Source organism: Poromitra crassiceps, assembly GCF_964638095.1.
Source record: "Poromitra crassiceps genome assembly, chromosome: 2".
Taxonomy (NCBI): Eukaryota; Metazoa; Chordata; class Actinopteri; order Beryciformes; family Melamphaidae; genus Poromitra; species Poromitra crassiceps.
The window spans coordinates 38464831-38481481 of NC_139624.1; the positions used below are offsets into that span (position 1 = coordinate 38464831).

Here is a 16651-nt window from a genome sequence, read left to right on the forward strand (position 1 = left end):
GGCCCATTTCGAGGGAAATAGACGATATACATTGGATAAATAAGAACAGTAATACTTCCGACAGGTAGAGGCAGCATTGTGCCACAAGGCATCTAGTCTGCTGGAAAGCTGCAGAAGAAGAAGCAGCTCGCCAGATAGCTCGCTAGTACTTAGCATCTATCTATTATTATTATTATATATAAAATTGAGTATGTGGAGTGGACTTTGTTTCAGGTTCTGTGTTCGGCCACAGCTATGCCGTTTTACGTGTGATTGGGCTGAAACCTTCAGGGTGTGTAAAGGGCACCCGTGCGGGTGACCTGACGGAGCCAGATTTTTTAATAAGGCTAATTAGCTAATGATGTGATGTAATCAGTGATTATGTCAAAAGTGACGTCATAAGCGCGCACACGCACACAAGGAGGCATTGTGACAAGACTGATCAGTGATGTCACAAACGCACAAGGAGGTATTTTGACAAGACTGATCAGTGATGTCATAGGGGGGCACACACACACACACACTGATGATGCCATCAGTGATATCATAATGGGGCACACACACAAGGAGGCATTGTGACATTACTGGTGCAATAACATTTAGTGAGCCACACACACACACTCACACCTGCGCGCGCCAATAGGGCAGGGCCACACAGCAGCCGAGGTACGGGCGAGGCCGCGGGTGCGAGATGGAGATTCAAGCCTCATTTTGTGGTATCAAAACCCAATGGGTGACGTCATGCTCATATCATCCAGATAATATATACAGTCAATGGTCCATCCTCAAAATAGCTTCAAACCTTGAACCGGACCTCGAGCACCAAGGAACCATGCGTTGCCAGCTGTCCAGCACGTGTTAATTGTTTTGAGGGTTTTTGCGTGTGGGACTTTCCAGTCGATTGTGGGAGATAGCACAAAATCTTAGTTGGTTCGCTCGCTCTCACCCTCCTCATATCCGCGCTGACGGTTGCATACGTGTTCGCTGTAAATGGCTGCACCGATACATGTGTTTGTGTGTTGTCGTGTTGAGCACGAGCAGTCGGAAGAGTGAAGCGTAACCATGGCTAGTTTGCATCCCTGTGACATCACAAGTGTTAGTTCCATGAAATTGACCAGTGCCCCCTGCTGGTTACAAAAACTAGTCTAAATGCAGCTATGTGTGATTGAATTTTTTTTTTTTCCCACAAATCCCATTGCTATATACCCCTTCCACATATTAATGCAATGTGGTCTGTCTCCAACCTGCACCATGCTCTTTAAGGTTGAAACTTAAAGTGTAACTAACCCCCAAAACACTTACTTTCAGCTTTTAACCGATATATATGGCTTTTGGGGTGGTGTGTGAAGAATTCTGGTAAAAATTTCCGCATTTGAGACCAAACTGATAATATTCTACAAACTGTATCATTTTCAGCAGCATAAGTGCCCTCTGTGCCGTTCAAACCTGCTTTTTTGGGGGGGCCTCAAATGAATGGACGATTTGGTACATCGTTACGTCACGGTGGTATTTGCGCGTGGCAAATTATGCCCTCCTAAGCCCCCGTTCACACTATACGCCGAAGCAACGCTCAAACGAAGCTCTACCTACGCTGAACCCACAAGTTTCATTTAGGCGTCCTTGTTAACGGGCGAAGCCGTTCACACCACCCGCTTGTGCCAGGCCGAAGCCACGCTCACGCCTTGCTCAAGCGATCGTTCAGGATTCACGCCTATTCCAAGCGTGACGCGTGCTGAAGCCGAGCATTGATCTGTCAAGCCAGGCATGAAGTCAATGGGAGTTGTGGGCGGGTTCAAGGCGCCGAGTAGGCACTGAGAGGAAAAAGAGAAGGCTTCTTGTGTGAACGGCTCAGCGTGAGCCTGCCTCAAGCTTCAGTTCTGCTTACGTTAGGCGTCCTGTGTGAACAAGGGCTAATACACATAAGACCGTTAGCTAAGCCTGCGTGTGCATTCTGTCGTCACTGCGGGCCATCTCTGGAAATGTGCCTTTTTTTCCACAGCAAAAAGTCGATGCTAACTTAGCATCATTGCTAGCGGGAGGGAGGACTTACCAGCATTGCCTGCTTACTGCTGCTTGCTGGTAATGTTAATCCCATGTCAGAAAAAGTCTCCAGCTGTGTCGCTAATGTTAGTTTCCTTTGAGAAAGATTGTCTCCACGGGCGTCTGAAAAGTTGTCCCTAGTCACTCAGATGCAGCCATGAGTTGTGAGACAGCCAGTGTTGTGACTGACTATGAGCGTCCAAGCTAACATGAACACATTCACTGCCAACAGTTTTTTCCAATCAGTAGGTAGCTTCTGCCAAGGGTTTTTTTGAGGATTCTGGCTCATCTTTCAAGAGCCTAGTCCTAGCCTTTCTGCTAGGACTTTGTGAACACGAAATATCTCAAAAGAACTAATAGAATGTGTGCTTTCTCTGTCTAAAAGAGTTAGTTTTTATCATGTTCTGTTATGTAGGCATTAGCAGTTGAATACAGCATGGTTTCAGAGATTTTCAGAGAGTTTTGAGATAAATGGATTTCTAGAACCACCTCACGTGCCTGTGATTATGGGTGCTCTTGGGCAAGTGTGTATACTGTATTGTGTGTGTGTGTGTGTGTGTGTGTGTGTGTGTGTGTGTGTGTGTGTGTGTGTGTGTGTGTGTGTGTGTGTGTGTGTGTGTGTGCGTGCGTGCGTGCGTACACTTATTCCACAGTAAGCATAAGCTAAGAGAGAGAGAGATAGAGAAAGAGAGAGAGAGAGAGAGACTAAACTACCGTAATAGTTTAGTCCAATATAACAGCACCCCCCCCCCCCCCCCCCCCCCCCTCTCCTGCAAACTCCTCCCCTCCGTGTGTGTTTCTCTGGGGCTCTGCAGGCAGAGTGTATGCCAGGCGAGTCTCTGCCGCCTAGATGGCGTTTCTGGGGTTTCCTTGGCGTTTCTGCGAGCTGGGATGTGAGCTGGGATGAGAGCTGGGATGAAGCTGCTTGCGATTCTGGGCTTTTGAGCTTTCTGCTGCGTGTGTTGCACCCAGAGTGTATTTTAGGAATCCCCCATGTTGTGCGCCAGCTCCAGCGCGAAAGCGAAAGCGTTTTCGCAGCGTTTTCCTCACACTTTTTTCTGCTGTTTTTGCTCGGGTTTCTCTAGTCTGGAGAGCACTGTCGCCACTTAGTGGGTCGGTGGAATGGGTTGTACACGTTCGGTGGCTCCCATATTTTTATAGGAGACGTAGGGGGCTTGGATCCACGTCCCACCTCTTTTTTTGACGAGATAACTCGTCCACGGCAGTCAACCGTTGGATTTTTTTCGTGCAAAAGCTGTATTTACTTGTAAATGCATATATACTGCTGTCATCCCTCCCTGTAATGAGTGGTCACAAGCTCAGAACTGCCACAGTTGGATTTGTCCCTATCCAGCTTCCCCCTGCAGTCTCCTTCAAGCCACGCCCCCTAACGCTCTGTTCCCCAGACGGGGTATTGGGACGTCACGATGGTCCTCAAGCATACTGCGCGCGTCTCTCTCACACAAGCTACCTGCACCATTTTGTCTATAGCCACAAAATTAACACTTCTAGCTGGAGCGACGCCAACTGTACGTGATCCAGCAACTGCGGAGGTGCATTCGGTAAGTCTAGGCATTTTGAGATGTCCTCTTTAGCGTAGCGTTGCTAACGTTAGTTGACACAACCTAGCTGCTGGTCCACAGACGCTAATCTGATTGGCCGCTGGGAGCCTGGGGCGGGCTCTCCCTCAGCGGCCAATGGGAACTGTTAGTTCTGAATATATTATAGAAACAGACCATTCTTGGGACACAACGAGATGAGGAAGGGACAACTCCGTCACAACAAACGGGGTTGCTATATTTTCGACAAATTAATCCAGAATCATGTTTTATGGACCAGAGACACACGTTTTTAAGAGGTTACAGCTGCACGAATTGGGACCTTTAAAGAACTTTAGGAGCAGTGCGGTAAATACAATATTCCTGGAATGCGAGTTTAACGAACCAATTATTGTCCTCTGCATTCTACATCAAATGAAGACATTACTGTTTGTTTTATTTTGTATGTTACATACTTATTGGCCAAGTTATTAGTTAGTTTATGGTAGGGCTGTCACGATTCCTCGAGTACCTCGAATAACTCGAATAATTAAAATGATCGAGGCCAAAATGATTCGCCTCGACACGGCATTTAGAGAGTAGAGACTGTGTTTCTCACGGACGCTTACTGGTGTGGCACAGCGCTCTTCCAGTGTAAACATATGGGTGTAAACACGTGAGAACACATGATCGCAGACAGACCAGAGAGGCAGAGCTAATAGCGAGCGGACCCCGCAAACCAATGTAGTTGTTTATTTGAAGAGATTTATCTTATTTTTTGGTGTATATTTACGATAAGCCTTTGAAAACACAAAAAAGGGTTCTTATCCGATTACTCGATTAATCGATGGATTATTCGGTAGAATACCGTACTCGATTACTAAAATAATCGATAGTTGCAGCACTAGTTTATGGGCTAGGAATTCTGCCAGGGTGGGACTATAGGTGGCCATCTTGCCTGCAGAATTTTCAAATCAAGTAGAATACCGTTTTGCCAGAAATCCGGTGGGGTAAGTGCCCCTTTAAGGTGGTTTAACCAGGCACTGGTTGTACTAGCTTGTACCAGCACAGCTCTCCTTGAGCTGTGGAGGGAGGGAGACACTGTATTTCCCTAAGGAGGTGCCTTGGTGGTGTTGCATTAATTACACAAGGACATCCTTGTACCAGGAAACGTTTTTGGAGGGGATCTCGTGTCTCTCTTTGTTGCCTGTTGCTTAAACCATTGGCCGTCTGCACAGCCCCAAAATGTTCACCACCCGGCCTAAGGCGAAGGCAAGTTCTCATTGAATTCAATGGCAAATGGGTGAAAATGAAATATCATTCTTAGCTATGCCTCTTTGTAATGTGAAGCTGAATTCTGACATTCAGATTCTATGGTTGATTTGGGGGATGATGAGATGGCATTTGAATATCAGATTCCTCCAAATTCAGATTCCTCCATAGTCCGTCCTGCCTGACCAGTAGTTCCACTTAGCATTAAAAAGATTAGCAGAATACACATGACACATATTCAGCCATTACAAAACACACACTTGACGTGTATTATTGTTGTAATGATGCCAGTCTCTGAGTGTGAGAGAGTCTGGAGGCTGGAGCTGTACTGCTTCTGCCTGAAATCCCTTTAACAACATGCATCATGAATTACTGTAGGAATCATGTACAAGTATTTAAAATCTGTGCTCCGCTTTGCTGAAACCTGCACAGACACACACACACACACACACACACACACGCGCGCGCGCGCATAGAGACAGAGAGAACACACACACACACAGTGCTCTTACTCATTGGTTTTCTTCATTGGTATTCCTTGGGCTGTTTTCACCATCAGCAACACTGTCTGACTGGGCAAAAGGTGGAAAGGATCCAATTCTCTGTGTGTGTGTGTGTGTGTGTGAGTGAGAGTGAGGGTGTTGGGGGCGCGTGCGTGCAGACGGCCTGATCAGCAGTCCTGTCCTACAGGAAGTCCCGTGGTCGACCTCCTCTGGTGATTTGTGCTGGAGAAGTGGAACATGACTCTCCTTTCTGCTTTTCTCTCCTTCCTTTCTACTTTTTTTAACCCCGCCTTACCTCTTGTATCCCATCTTTCCCTACTTCCCTCCCTCTAACTCTCATTCATGTATTTTTCCTTTCATGCCCCCTTTTTTTTAGCTCCTTCTCTTTTCCTTTTCCTCTTCCCTCCTTCCTGGCCTCCTCTCTCACCTCCTTGCCTCTTTCCTATTTTCACTCCCTGTTCCTCAGGGAGATCTAATGAGGAGGTGATATGATTTATAATTTGTGCCAAGCCGGAACAGCATGACCAAATGTTCGATGGAAAACATTTTAAATTAAGATGGCGGGCATTGGCGGCTATCCTTTAGTGCCTCATGAGGCAGGAGGGACTCAGGTGAGCAGTATCAGCAGAGCAATGATCTCTCGGTTCCAAAAAGGTGTTAACCAATCACAACATAGCACAATTTTGTCGGGGGAGTGCAGCCAGCACTAGATTCCTGCCTACAAACACGAAGGTCACAAGTTCGAGCCCCCGTGTTACCTCCGGCTTGGTCAGGCGTCCAATCCCGTCCATACAGGCAGAATTGGCCGTGTCTGCAGGTGGGAAGCTGGATTAAGGGTATGTGTCTTGGTCGCAGCGCTAGTGCCTCATCTGGCCTGTTCGGGGGGAGGGGAACTGGAGGGAATAGCATGATCCTCCCATGTGCTACGTCTTGACGGTGAAACTTCTCACTGTCAGGTGAAAAGAAGCGGCTGGCGACTGCACATGTATTGGAGAAAGCATGTGCATGTGAGAATTGTTTCAATTGTTGGGTCTAAAATAAGGAGCCTGGTCTTCTACCTACTCTATTTGTAAAGCGCCTTGAGATAACTTGTGATTTAGTGCTATATAAATATAAATTTGATTGATAGATGTGCTAGTCTACACCTCTCCCCAGATTGGCAGAGGGGGTGGAGCAATGACCGGGAAAGCAGAGGGAATTAGCCAAGAATTTAGCAGCTGTCAAAATGTGTGTAAGATTATGAAAATATAGCATTATGTTGCACTGTGGCGTGGCTACTAACGTTGGCCAGAAAGAAGAAGAATAATTAATTTGCTAGCTCAAACAAAGCACAATTTATTCTCTGCCGCAGCGAACACTCTACAGTCTTACATTATTCTCATAAAGGTAAGCTAACAATTTAGCAAATTTAGTCATGTCAACCGTAGCAGCTCAGAAGAAAACAATACCACACTTCTTTCCTAGTTCCCACCTACGGTAAACAGCTATTCGCTTATCATTGTGAAGGCAGCTTTAGGGTCAGCCCTAGTTCTTTCGGTTTTATTTTATCATATTTTATTACTTTATCATAATTTCTTTGTTTTAGCACTGCAACTGAAAGTAGACTAGTTCATCGTGGAAACACCAGGAAAAATAATAGTATTTGATAAGCAAAAAGTGTAGCCTAGTTACCCTACTGTACCTTTCAGGAAGTCAGTCTAAAAAGTATCATGATTCCCTCCGGCTTTCCACTGTCTCCCTTTGTCTTTTTCTTGACCTCCTAGAGTTACATACAGTACACTCTAGCTCTGGATCAATATGACACTTCGTGTGTGTGTGTGTGTGTGTGTGTGTGTGTGTGTGTGTGTGTGCGTGTGTGTGTGTGTGTGTGTGTGCGTGCACGTGTGTGCGTGCACGCAGTATGTGTATAACAGTTGATTACGTTCCTGATTCTAGCTCAGGTCAGCACAGTGATGTCAGTCTTGTTGGGCAGATAGAGAATAGGGAAAGACTAGAGCATGTGTGAGAGTTAGTGTGTTTGAGAACAAGTGCATATAGGAGAGTATTCGTAAGGGCGCATGTGTCTGCGGCTGAGCGAGTGTTTGTCGGCTTTTGATGACATCACAGACGGAGTCCCGCCCCCTGCAGCCTTTGGCCCTGTCAGGAACAATCAGAGCTCCAGGGGCAGATGGATGGAGCTCCAGGTCCTCAGAGCCTGGGCAGTAGAGAAACCCCAGCACAAAGCAGAATTCATATTCTCCCTCTGATCTTTGCTATTTCAATTGATACGTGTAAAAATGAACCGCTCCACTCTAAAGCGTCAAATCCAAACAAGGAAGTGCTGTCAGCCAGGCTACCAAGTGACTCAGTATTTGTATTACAAACATGATATGGCATAAGTGTTGTCTTTTCCTGGTTTTAAAGGCTACATTTTACAGTAAAGTGTTGTAATTTTCTGAACTTACCAGACTGTTCTAGCTGTTCAATTTTTCCTTTTACATACCTAGTCTTTATAGCCACATGGCTGATGAGTATTTATCAAATTCTCATTGATATTTTGTGAAAGCACCAAGAGTCATCCCTACTCGCATTCTCGCAATAGCGATATCGAGGTATTTTGGTAAACAATATTGTGATATTTGATTTTGTCCATATCGACGATCCCTAATAAACATGAATACAAATGTACAGTACGTGCAGTGCTGCAAGAGAAATGGGCTCTCTGAGAACATTGAAGTGTTTTTTAAAGTTGATTGTAATGTTGTAATTGGACACAGAGGGGTGGAGTGTGGGAAGGGGAAAAATACATGCTGGTGGGCGAACCTAACCCTCATTACCGTTTTGCTTGCACCTGCGTTTACCCTGCCTTTTCGACACAAAATGGCCCCAGTGAAAAGGGTCTATTTTCATGCAACTTTGTGGAAGGGTGTAGCATGGGCCGAGGAAGAGCCCATTTAATTTTGGAGCGGATCCGGATCCGACTCACAAACAAGCAATAATTAGCCTGGTGATAATATGACCTCACATTCTATTTCGCTCTATGTATTTTTTTATTTTTTTTTCAGGGACAGTGCAACATTAATGAACATTTGCATGTAAATGTGCCGGATTATAGCCTTAGCTAATTTCCGTATCGGTCTGGACTACCAGCCCACATCGATTGTAGTGGGCAGGGGTACTTGCCTTGACAGACAACTCCTTCAGCCAATCAGCGTCGCCAGATCCAGTTGGAAGAACAGTGAAAACGTATTTTCCACCGAGAATGTGCATCTTGTGTTTGTTTAATCGTTGTTATTGAGACTATTTCTACAATAACTGCACTTACGACTGTGTTTACTCTACATAGACTCGTTGCTTCGGGAGATGCCATTACTGTTTTGCGAGCGATGGCCCAGTCATGTCATCAACTACGACGCAGGCCCTGATTGGTCCAGTTACATTGTTATTTCAGGAAGTTGCTGTGGGCAGCTGGAAGTCCAGACTGATAGAATGTGAGCTCACATTATCAGGAAGGTTTTTACCAGGTGTGATGACCCTACCACTCTCCTGGCTCATCTTGGTGGACGAGGATCTTAGGCCGATTGTGTGCACCTGGGCCCATTCATTGACTATATATACAGTATGGACAGGATGTGAGCTCTCCAAAAGTGAAGCCAAAAACATCTAGATCACTGCCCTGGTGGCCGGTCCCAGTATAGGTCACAAGTTCCGCCTCCGCCATGTTAGTGGATGGGACATGAACAAACAAACAAATCTAAGTACAGGTCAAATCCCCCCCCTCCCCCAAGATGGTTTATATCATTTTAGGTAGTTCTTATCATGCTAATGTATGTTCAAATGTTCATTTTTCTGATAAGTTTGTTTTTAAGTAGTTATTTGACCATATAAAAAGGGGTGATTGACAGCTGTGACAGCCAGTCTTAAGCCGTCACTGGCAGCTCCTCTCGTGACAGGCAACCCTGCGTACTTGTGTTTGGGAATAGAAAGCTGTTTTCTGGTTTCCTCTCCATTCATTCTGCAGCGTACCTAGATGCCCAATTCTAAAAATGTGGCCCAACTGTGAAAATAAGAGGGCAAACACGATAAAGTCCTGACTCACAAAAAGCATAGCGCCAATGTTGGAAGTTCTCAGGAGTTAGCCACAGCCAAAGATTTCCCAGCATTGGCCCTGTTGGCGGGCGCTCTACCTTTGATGTGTGTGTTAATGGCTGTGAACCTGGACCCCTCAACGTGAGGGAAGCCCTGCAGCGGCCTGTAAAGAGAGTCTGATCTCTGATCCTAGACGTGTGTGCGGCGTGCGTGCGTGCCACGTGTGTTCCTGTGCCTGTATCTATGTGTGGGTGGGTGTTTGTTTTAACAACCCTGGATCACCCCAAACTTTTTCTATTGTCATAATTATTTTGTGGTGCTCTGGATTAAGGTCATAGCTAAATGGCTCACGATGATCAAAAACTATTATTGTCATTATCAGCTTTTCCGCTAGAAAAAAAACGATGCCGGTTAACGTGTCCAGCATGATTTCAGTTGCTGCTGTGTAGTAAGAATATCACTATCAGACAGACAACAGTAGCGCTGTGACTAACAATGCAGCTAAACAAACATGTAACGTTAGGCTACTGTACTCAACATTTGGAAAGTAGGACTCAGCTCACCGTCCGTGGCTTCCAGGCTTATAAACTCGTGACAAAAACCTCCTAATCTGTCCTGATGGTCGATTTCCATGTGTGTGAATGGATTCAGGTGGGGGTTTATGCTGAGTCTTAGCATCATGCTAAGGGCTAGCTGAGTCCATGCCCAGCCATGCCACTTGAATTCACTGGAACATGTGTAATGTTACTCACACTTTGTTGAAAATTAGGAAAGAAGTGTACAAAGTTTCATCATACGACATACGTGGCCTTAAACAGGTCTGCAGATCGCTGGGTGCGTTTGTTTGTGTCCCCGGCGCCAGTGTTTCCCCTACCATTCTACAGGCGCCCCCGCCAGGTAAACCTTTATGGCATACTATTACTACTGGTGTTGACAGTGTTGACAGTAATAGAAGATGCCAAATCAGTCAAAACAATAAGCATTTTGCTTTTAGGAGCATTGTGCCAGCGTGCAGCACTGTTCCAAAACGTGTCAACATGTGTCGTTGCCTGGGAAACGCACATCCCATAATACAACTGTTCGCATCGCATCCCATTGCAAACATAGATGCAAACTAGTTACCTAAAAGTTTAACGTTGCCAGCGAGGGCCCCCACCGTTGGGGTCGGGGGACGTTTTGAAATCCCTCCAGGCCTGAACATTTTTCTAGGGGAAACACTGCCCGGCGCATGCCGGTGTGAATCCCCATGTTAAAAACAGTGTTGTTTGGCACAAAGGACCCCGCCCAGCCAGAAAACTAGAAACTAATACGAAGCTCCACCTCACGTTAGTCGGCTGTGCAATGGAGAGGGGAGAGGAAGAAAGAATTCCACCCAGACCTAGTCCGCAAAAAAATTAATAATAATTCGATCACAATTCCACATGATCAAATTGATTCCTTAATGATCAATTATCGATTTTCGATTATTGATGCCCATCCCTAGTGAAGCGCTGCGGCGACTTTGACACACGCTGCTTTGAATAAAGTGCTCAACTCGAGACCATGGATGTAGCCTATTAAAAGAACACTGGCAAGGGAGGGCTTTCAGTTCTCAGATGAAGGCTATCAGGTAACTAACAATAATGTATCCTTACTTTTTCTTCCAGTATAAAGTTAAGCAAATATTCCCAGCTGCGCTTGTGATGTTTAATTAGCCTGTTGTCCGTTCGGAAAGCCAGATGGAGTCTGCTTTTAATAACATTATCATCGTCATTGGCAATAACGTTAGACCCGCTTGGTCTAAGAAAATACTTTTCAAGGTTTGATTCACGTCTCATCTCTCTCTGGGTCTCTCTGCATGCCGAATATGCAGGCGTGATATTGGCCACACTGTTGAGAGCTTCTGCGTGTGCATCCTAATTGTGAATTACACATACAAATATTCATTTAGCCTATTTAATAGGAGGTGGTGTGTGGAAATGTATCTTGAGCCTATTTCTTTTCTACTCAAATTGTGCTGAGAGGGGATTATTTTCAGCGGACTTGGTGACCGGCAGATTTTAATTTGTTAGACTTTGATTAATTATAACGGTAAATGTCTGGCAATTACCGGATAACGGAAACCGTGTCATTATGTAAGGAGCAGAAATGGACAGCCTGGATCTTAGTTTTATGGCTCGCGCTGTAAACAAACTGATCAACTAAAAAAAAACACTCCTTCGTTCGAGGGCATTCTTAACATCGTTAGGATAGATACACAAGCCATCACACATGCCACCACTCCCCTTCATATAATAACCTGGAGCTATAGCGTCAGTGCAATAGAAATTTTCGTTAAGTGAATTTACATAGTGGCCACTGCTTCCTGATAATAAAATATTAAATTGTCCAGACACAATTTTTCAAGATGGCACACTACTTGTTCAATAGTCATTCTCATTAATCCTCTGCTTTATCTCATATGGTGCTGGGCTGACGTCATTACATGAGGAACATACAGTACATTGGTGTTGATACTTCTTCCTTCGGCATATAGTGTCACCAACACATTCTTTGTACAGTAGCACTCACATTGCCTGTGCTAGCCTAGCTTTTCTCTCAATCTACTTTCATGTCATGACCGGCTAATAAATACAGCTAGAGAAAGAACAGCTAGCCTACGTGATGAAAGCTGCGTTGCGTGTAGAAACAGGAGCACAAGGCACTAATTTGTGACAAAACCAGGCAGCACACTCTGAGGAAGTCTCTCTCGGAAATGTGGGCTGTGTTTAGGCTGCCTTCTGTGCTGGCTCTAAATAACTTTTAAATAAACTTGAGCATAATTCTTGTTTCTGTGTGCGTTTCCCAGTACAGGAAATGTATTACCTAAACACCTACATAAATAATGCACTCAATATTTTCTGTCTGCCAGACCATGTATGTTACAGACAGGAAACATAAGCCCTTTTCCCACATGCGTACCGGAAAATTACCTGTAAGTCAATATCGGACATTTCCCTTCACACTTCGGCTCGCGCATGTGGGAATCTATCAGCGAATTTTCCTGTATGTTGGGGGGGCGGGGGGAGGGGGGAGCTTATTTGGGGGGTCGGCAAAACTCGAAATAAGTTCGCTTGTCAGTTGTCACACAATAAATCACACTCGTTTGACTTAAGAGCAGCGTCAAGCCGCCAGCGTAATCAACACAGCCGATTTCCCCCTCCCCTCTCTGCTCGAGAGCAGCAGCCACGGACAGACACAGCGAATGACACAGTAAATGCACAAGCGAAATGTGGAAGTAGTTTGCTTTGATGTGCGCGAATGATTAGTTGATGCACTTTGAAGAAGTTGGGATCCGTGTGCTGTACCATTTATGCCCTGAAAACTTCAATAAACAGAAATGTGAAAAAAAAAAGAAGTTGGGATCCGTGTCTGAGAGAAATAGTTGCTGGTTCGATGTTTATCCGTTCACCTGCGTCGCGTTGAAGCACTTTTTACAGACTGGCTTTGTTTGATGTGTCCGGGGTTGCCTTCGGAAATCAGCAAGCTGACATACTGCTCTTATTAGGCTATCACAAATTCATTTCGCCAGTTTGCTTTAATGTGCGCGAATGATTAGATTATGCCCGCTGGAACATTAAGCAACGTGTGTAGGCTACTCCTCGCCCATGATTGAAGGACCGCTGTCGCGGAAAATGACTGGAACCGTTTCCACTTGCGTCTCCTTAAGAGCATACCGCTCTTCTGACTGGCACGAAACTGGTGAAATGTCGGGGACGATGGGGTCGCGCTTATACCGGCACGGCGCCTTTCTCACATGCAGGCATTAGACCACGTACCGGTCATTTTGCGGTACAAAGCGCATGTGGGAAAAGGGCTCATGTATGTTAGGGTAGATACATTCAATGTCGCTTGTTGTCCAGCAGCTTGTCAAGCATGGCCTTTGCCCCAATGAAAACAAACATGGTAACTTGTGGTGGCCTATAAAACGCAGTGGGAAACCCTGGGTGTCTTGCACAAGACTAAAATTTAAATGACAACGAGAACAAAGGAGAACACCTAAAAACAATGCTGATGTATTTTGCACATGATCTCGCACATATCCAAAGACTGTAAACAGTTTTGCAGACATTAATTTAGTTTGACAGTTATTGTTCACGGTTTGTTTGTTCAATCGCCCAATCCTATTCAGCTGCTAAATCCCAATTTAAACTGACACTTTCAGTAATTTGCCAGCCAGCTACATTTTTAGAATGGAACAGAACTTCCAAAGAACAGTTGCTTAGCTCACCTGTCTAAAGTGGTTGGTAGAGTAAAACAACTTGACTAGAAAAGCTGGTGGCTGATATCAGTTCCTCTCTTGGCCATAGGATGTGGTAGTTGCAGGTATAAATCTAATGGTGCCATGGTGCCAACTCTCCACAGAGATGATAGGGCTTCCAGGCAAGGGCACACACTCATCTCATGGTCAGCAGCATGGCAGGCTCTGAGATTGTGTGAAGAGAAGATTTGAAGATCTGTATATACTTTATTTTCCTGTCCTGTATAATTAGTTTGGCCTCATAGAAGTATGAAAGATGAGGAGGGTGAAATACTAGATAGTAAGGAAAGGGGAACTACATCTAGAAGGGAACTAGGCTTCATGCCAACAGGTCAAATATTGTTCCTTTTGCATAAGAAGTAGTAGCTCCCAGATACTTTATGGTAAACGCTGCCCACTAAAAACAAATATTCTGGACTTAAGTTAGTGACTGTCCATTTAAATAAGTCGCATGGCAGACTTTGGCAGACAGAGTCTGATATTTTGTATGTGTGCAGCAGCCATCAATCCAGACATTGGGTGGTGTGTATGTACCTTAGGGTAAAGCCCATCAACATTATTCAAATATGTTTGATGTATACTGCCTTAATTAGTAAGGGCTCAATCTCTTTATAGCTTGGAGCCTCCACACCTCCGTTCCTCCGTCCACAGGATATATATATATATATATCCACTTGTATATATATATACTGTGTATATATATATATTTATATACTGTATGTATATATATATATATATATATATATATATATATATATATATATATATATATATATATATATATATACATATATATACTGTATATATATATTAGGGGTGGGAATCACCAGATGCCCACGATACGATACTGAAACGATACTTGAGTCACGATACGATAGTATTGCGATACTGCGATATTTTCGATATTGCGATATATTGAATATTGCGATATTTCGATATATTGCGATTTCTTACATTTTCAAATGCAAATGATGTCCCCAAAGGAAAACTTTGTCAACATCTGGTTTATATAAGAACAATTTTTCAGTCTGTACATCTGACTTCAACCATTTTATTGCAGCAACATTGTCAAGTAGACAGACCAACAACTATAAAGTCATGTCATAGTTGCATGCACCTGACAAACTGAACTGTTTGTTACAGTCTACTTACAGTCCACCTTAACTGGATGTGTGTGTGGACTACTGTACTTATGTAGTTTTTGCAACTTCACTTCACTTACACAAAACATCTTGTGCAGCCCATTCAGTAACTGGGGAATTTGTAAATTACTGTTATGACAAAACTGTTACTGTTAAAACAAAATGAAAATATGCTACCGTTTGTTTACTGCTGGCCTTGGAACTAAAGTTTATAGTAACCCGGTGGCCTGGCATGGCCTGCAAAAAATTTTTTTTTTTTTTTTTTTTTTTTTTTTTTTTTTTTTGCAATATCGATACTTGGCGTCCAAATATCGATACAATATCGTCAGGCAAAATATCGCGATACTGTGGTGTATCGCTTTTTTCCCCCACCCCTAATATATATATATATATATATATATAGTTAAAAACCATGTCTAATCGATTGAATTAGAAACAGCTGACAGACATTAAGCAACACTCTGTCTCCCTCCAGACGCTGTCTTCAGCGGTGGTCCAAGTGTTCACAGCAGAGAGGAACTCTGGCTGGAACAAGAGGTGCTGTGGTGTGGCCTGTCTGGTCAAAGACAACCCCCTACGATCCTACTTCATCAGGGTCTTTGACATCAAGGTGGGTACATACAAACCAACCAACTGTTTCAGCACACATTCTGGACATGTATGATTACAATATTGATATTGACACTTTCTTTAGCCCTATTGGGTATTCCAGGTTCACAGTAATGTAAGAGAGAGTTATAACAATAATTATTATGGATACATATATCACATTGCAATCGTGAATACAACACCAGCAGCACTGGGTATTGTTGAGGTCCTCAAGTTTGTATAGCCAAACATAGGAATCTGTGGCATTTGTGTTATTGGAAGAAGGCACATAAATTCAGAAACAACACATTAAATATATTAGTACATTGTTTTTTCTCTTTATAGCTTCCCTGTAAAACCCAAAGCACAAAGCTATCTTTTCTAATAAGTGATAGCTAATACATTTATTTTTCATTCAACATGCTCTCTGTTTTCCACAGGAGGGGAAGACCATGTTTGAACAGGAGCTGTACAACAACTTCTCCATCAACCTCACCAGAGCATACTTCATGACATTTCCTGGAGATGTGAGTGGCTCTCTCTGTTTTATGCCTCCGCCTGCGATAGCCGAGCCGGAGGCATTATGGTTTCAGGTTGTCCGTACGTCCGTCAATAAGTACGTACGTACGTCCGATGTTCGTTAAAGCGATATCTCAGGAACGCCTTGATGAAATTTCGTCACATTTGGCTCAAACGTCCACTTGGATTCAAGGATAAACTGATTACATTTTGGTAGTCAAAGTTCAAGGTCACTGTGCCCTTACGAACGCCATTTTCTACCTCGTTGACGCGTTATCTCAGGAAGGCCTTGATGAACTTTCCTCCAATACACAGCATGAAATTGCGATGTGAATTTTGACCCACCTGTCAATCATACGTCGGAAGCGAATTTCTGAAGAATCGACCTTGGTCCGAAAAAATAAACACCGCAATAACGCTCAGCGAAACTTCGCCGTTGGTATGCACGATTGCATTGACTGATAATAGGCTTGAAAAATATTAATGACGTCCGAATTAATCGCACGAAAAAAATGCCCCTGGTGTGCAAGGACCTTTACTCCACACAAATGTTTACATTTGCAAAAAAAGAATAAGCTAAACCCCCCCCGCCTCCTGGGTGTCATTTATACTGTGTGTGGATCAACGTGGTTGGAAAGAAACAAGCCAAGCAGAGAATATTATAATTTAAGAAACTAGTGTGGTGAGAGCCCATAGTGACAGTAGGCATACTGTTATCCGTTA

General features: G+C 44.0%; 1 protein-coding gene across 2 annotated transcripts in view; it reads left to right on the forward strand.

Moving 5' to 3' along the window:
* The window catches only part of LOC310793865 (actin nucleation-promoting factor WASL-like), a 56446-nt gene that overhangs the window by 6591 nt on the left and 33204 nt on the right, over nt 1-16651 (forward strand). For both annotated transcript variants that reach the window (XM_083655757.1, XM_083655758.1), the window contains exons 2-3: nt 15297-15431; nt 15850-15936. In XM_083655757.1, coding sequence (XP_083511883.1) covers nt 15297-15431; nt 15850-15936 — 222 coding nt within the window. The remainder of the gene's footprint in view (nt 1-15296; nt 15432-15849; nt 15937-16651) is intronic.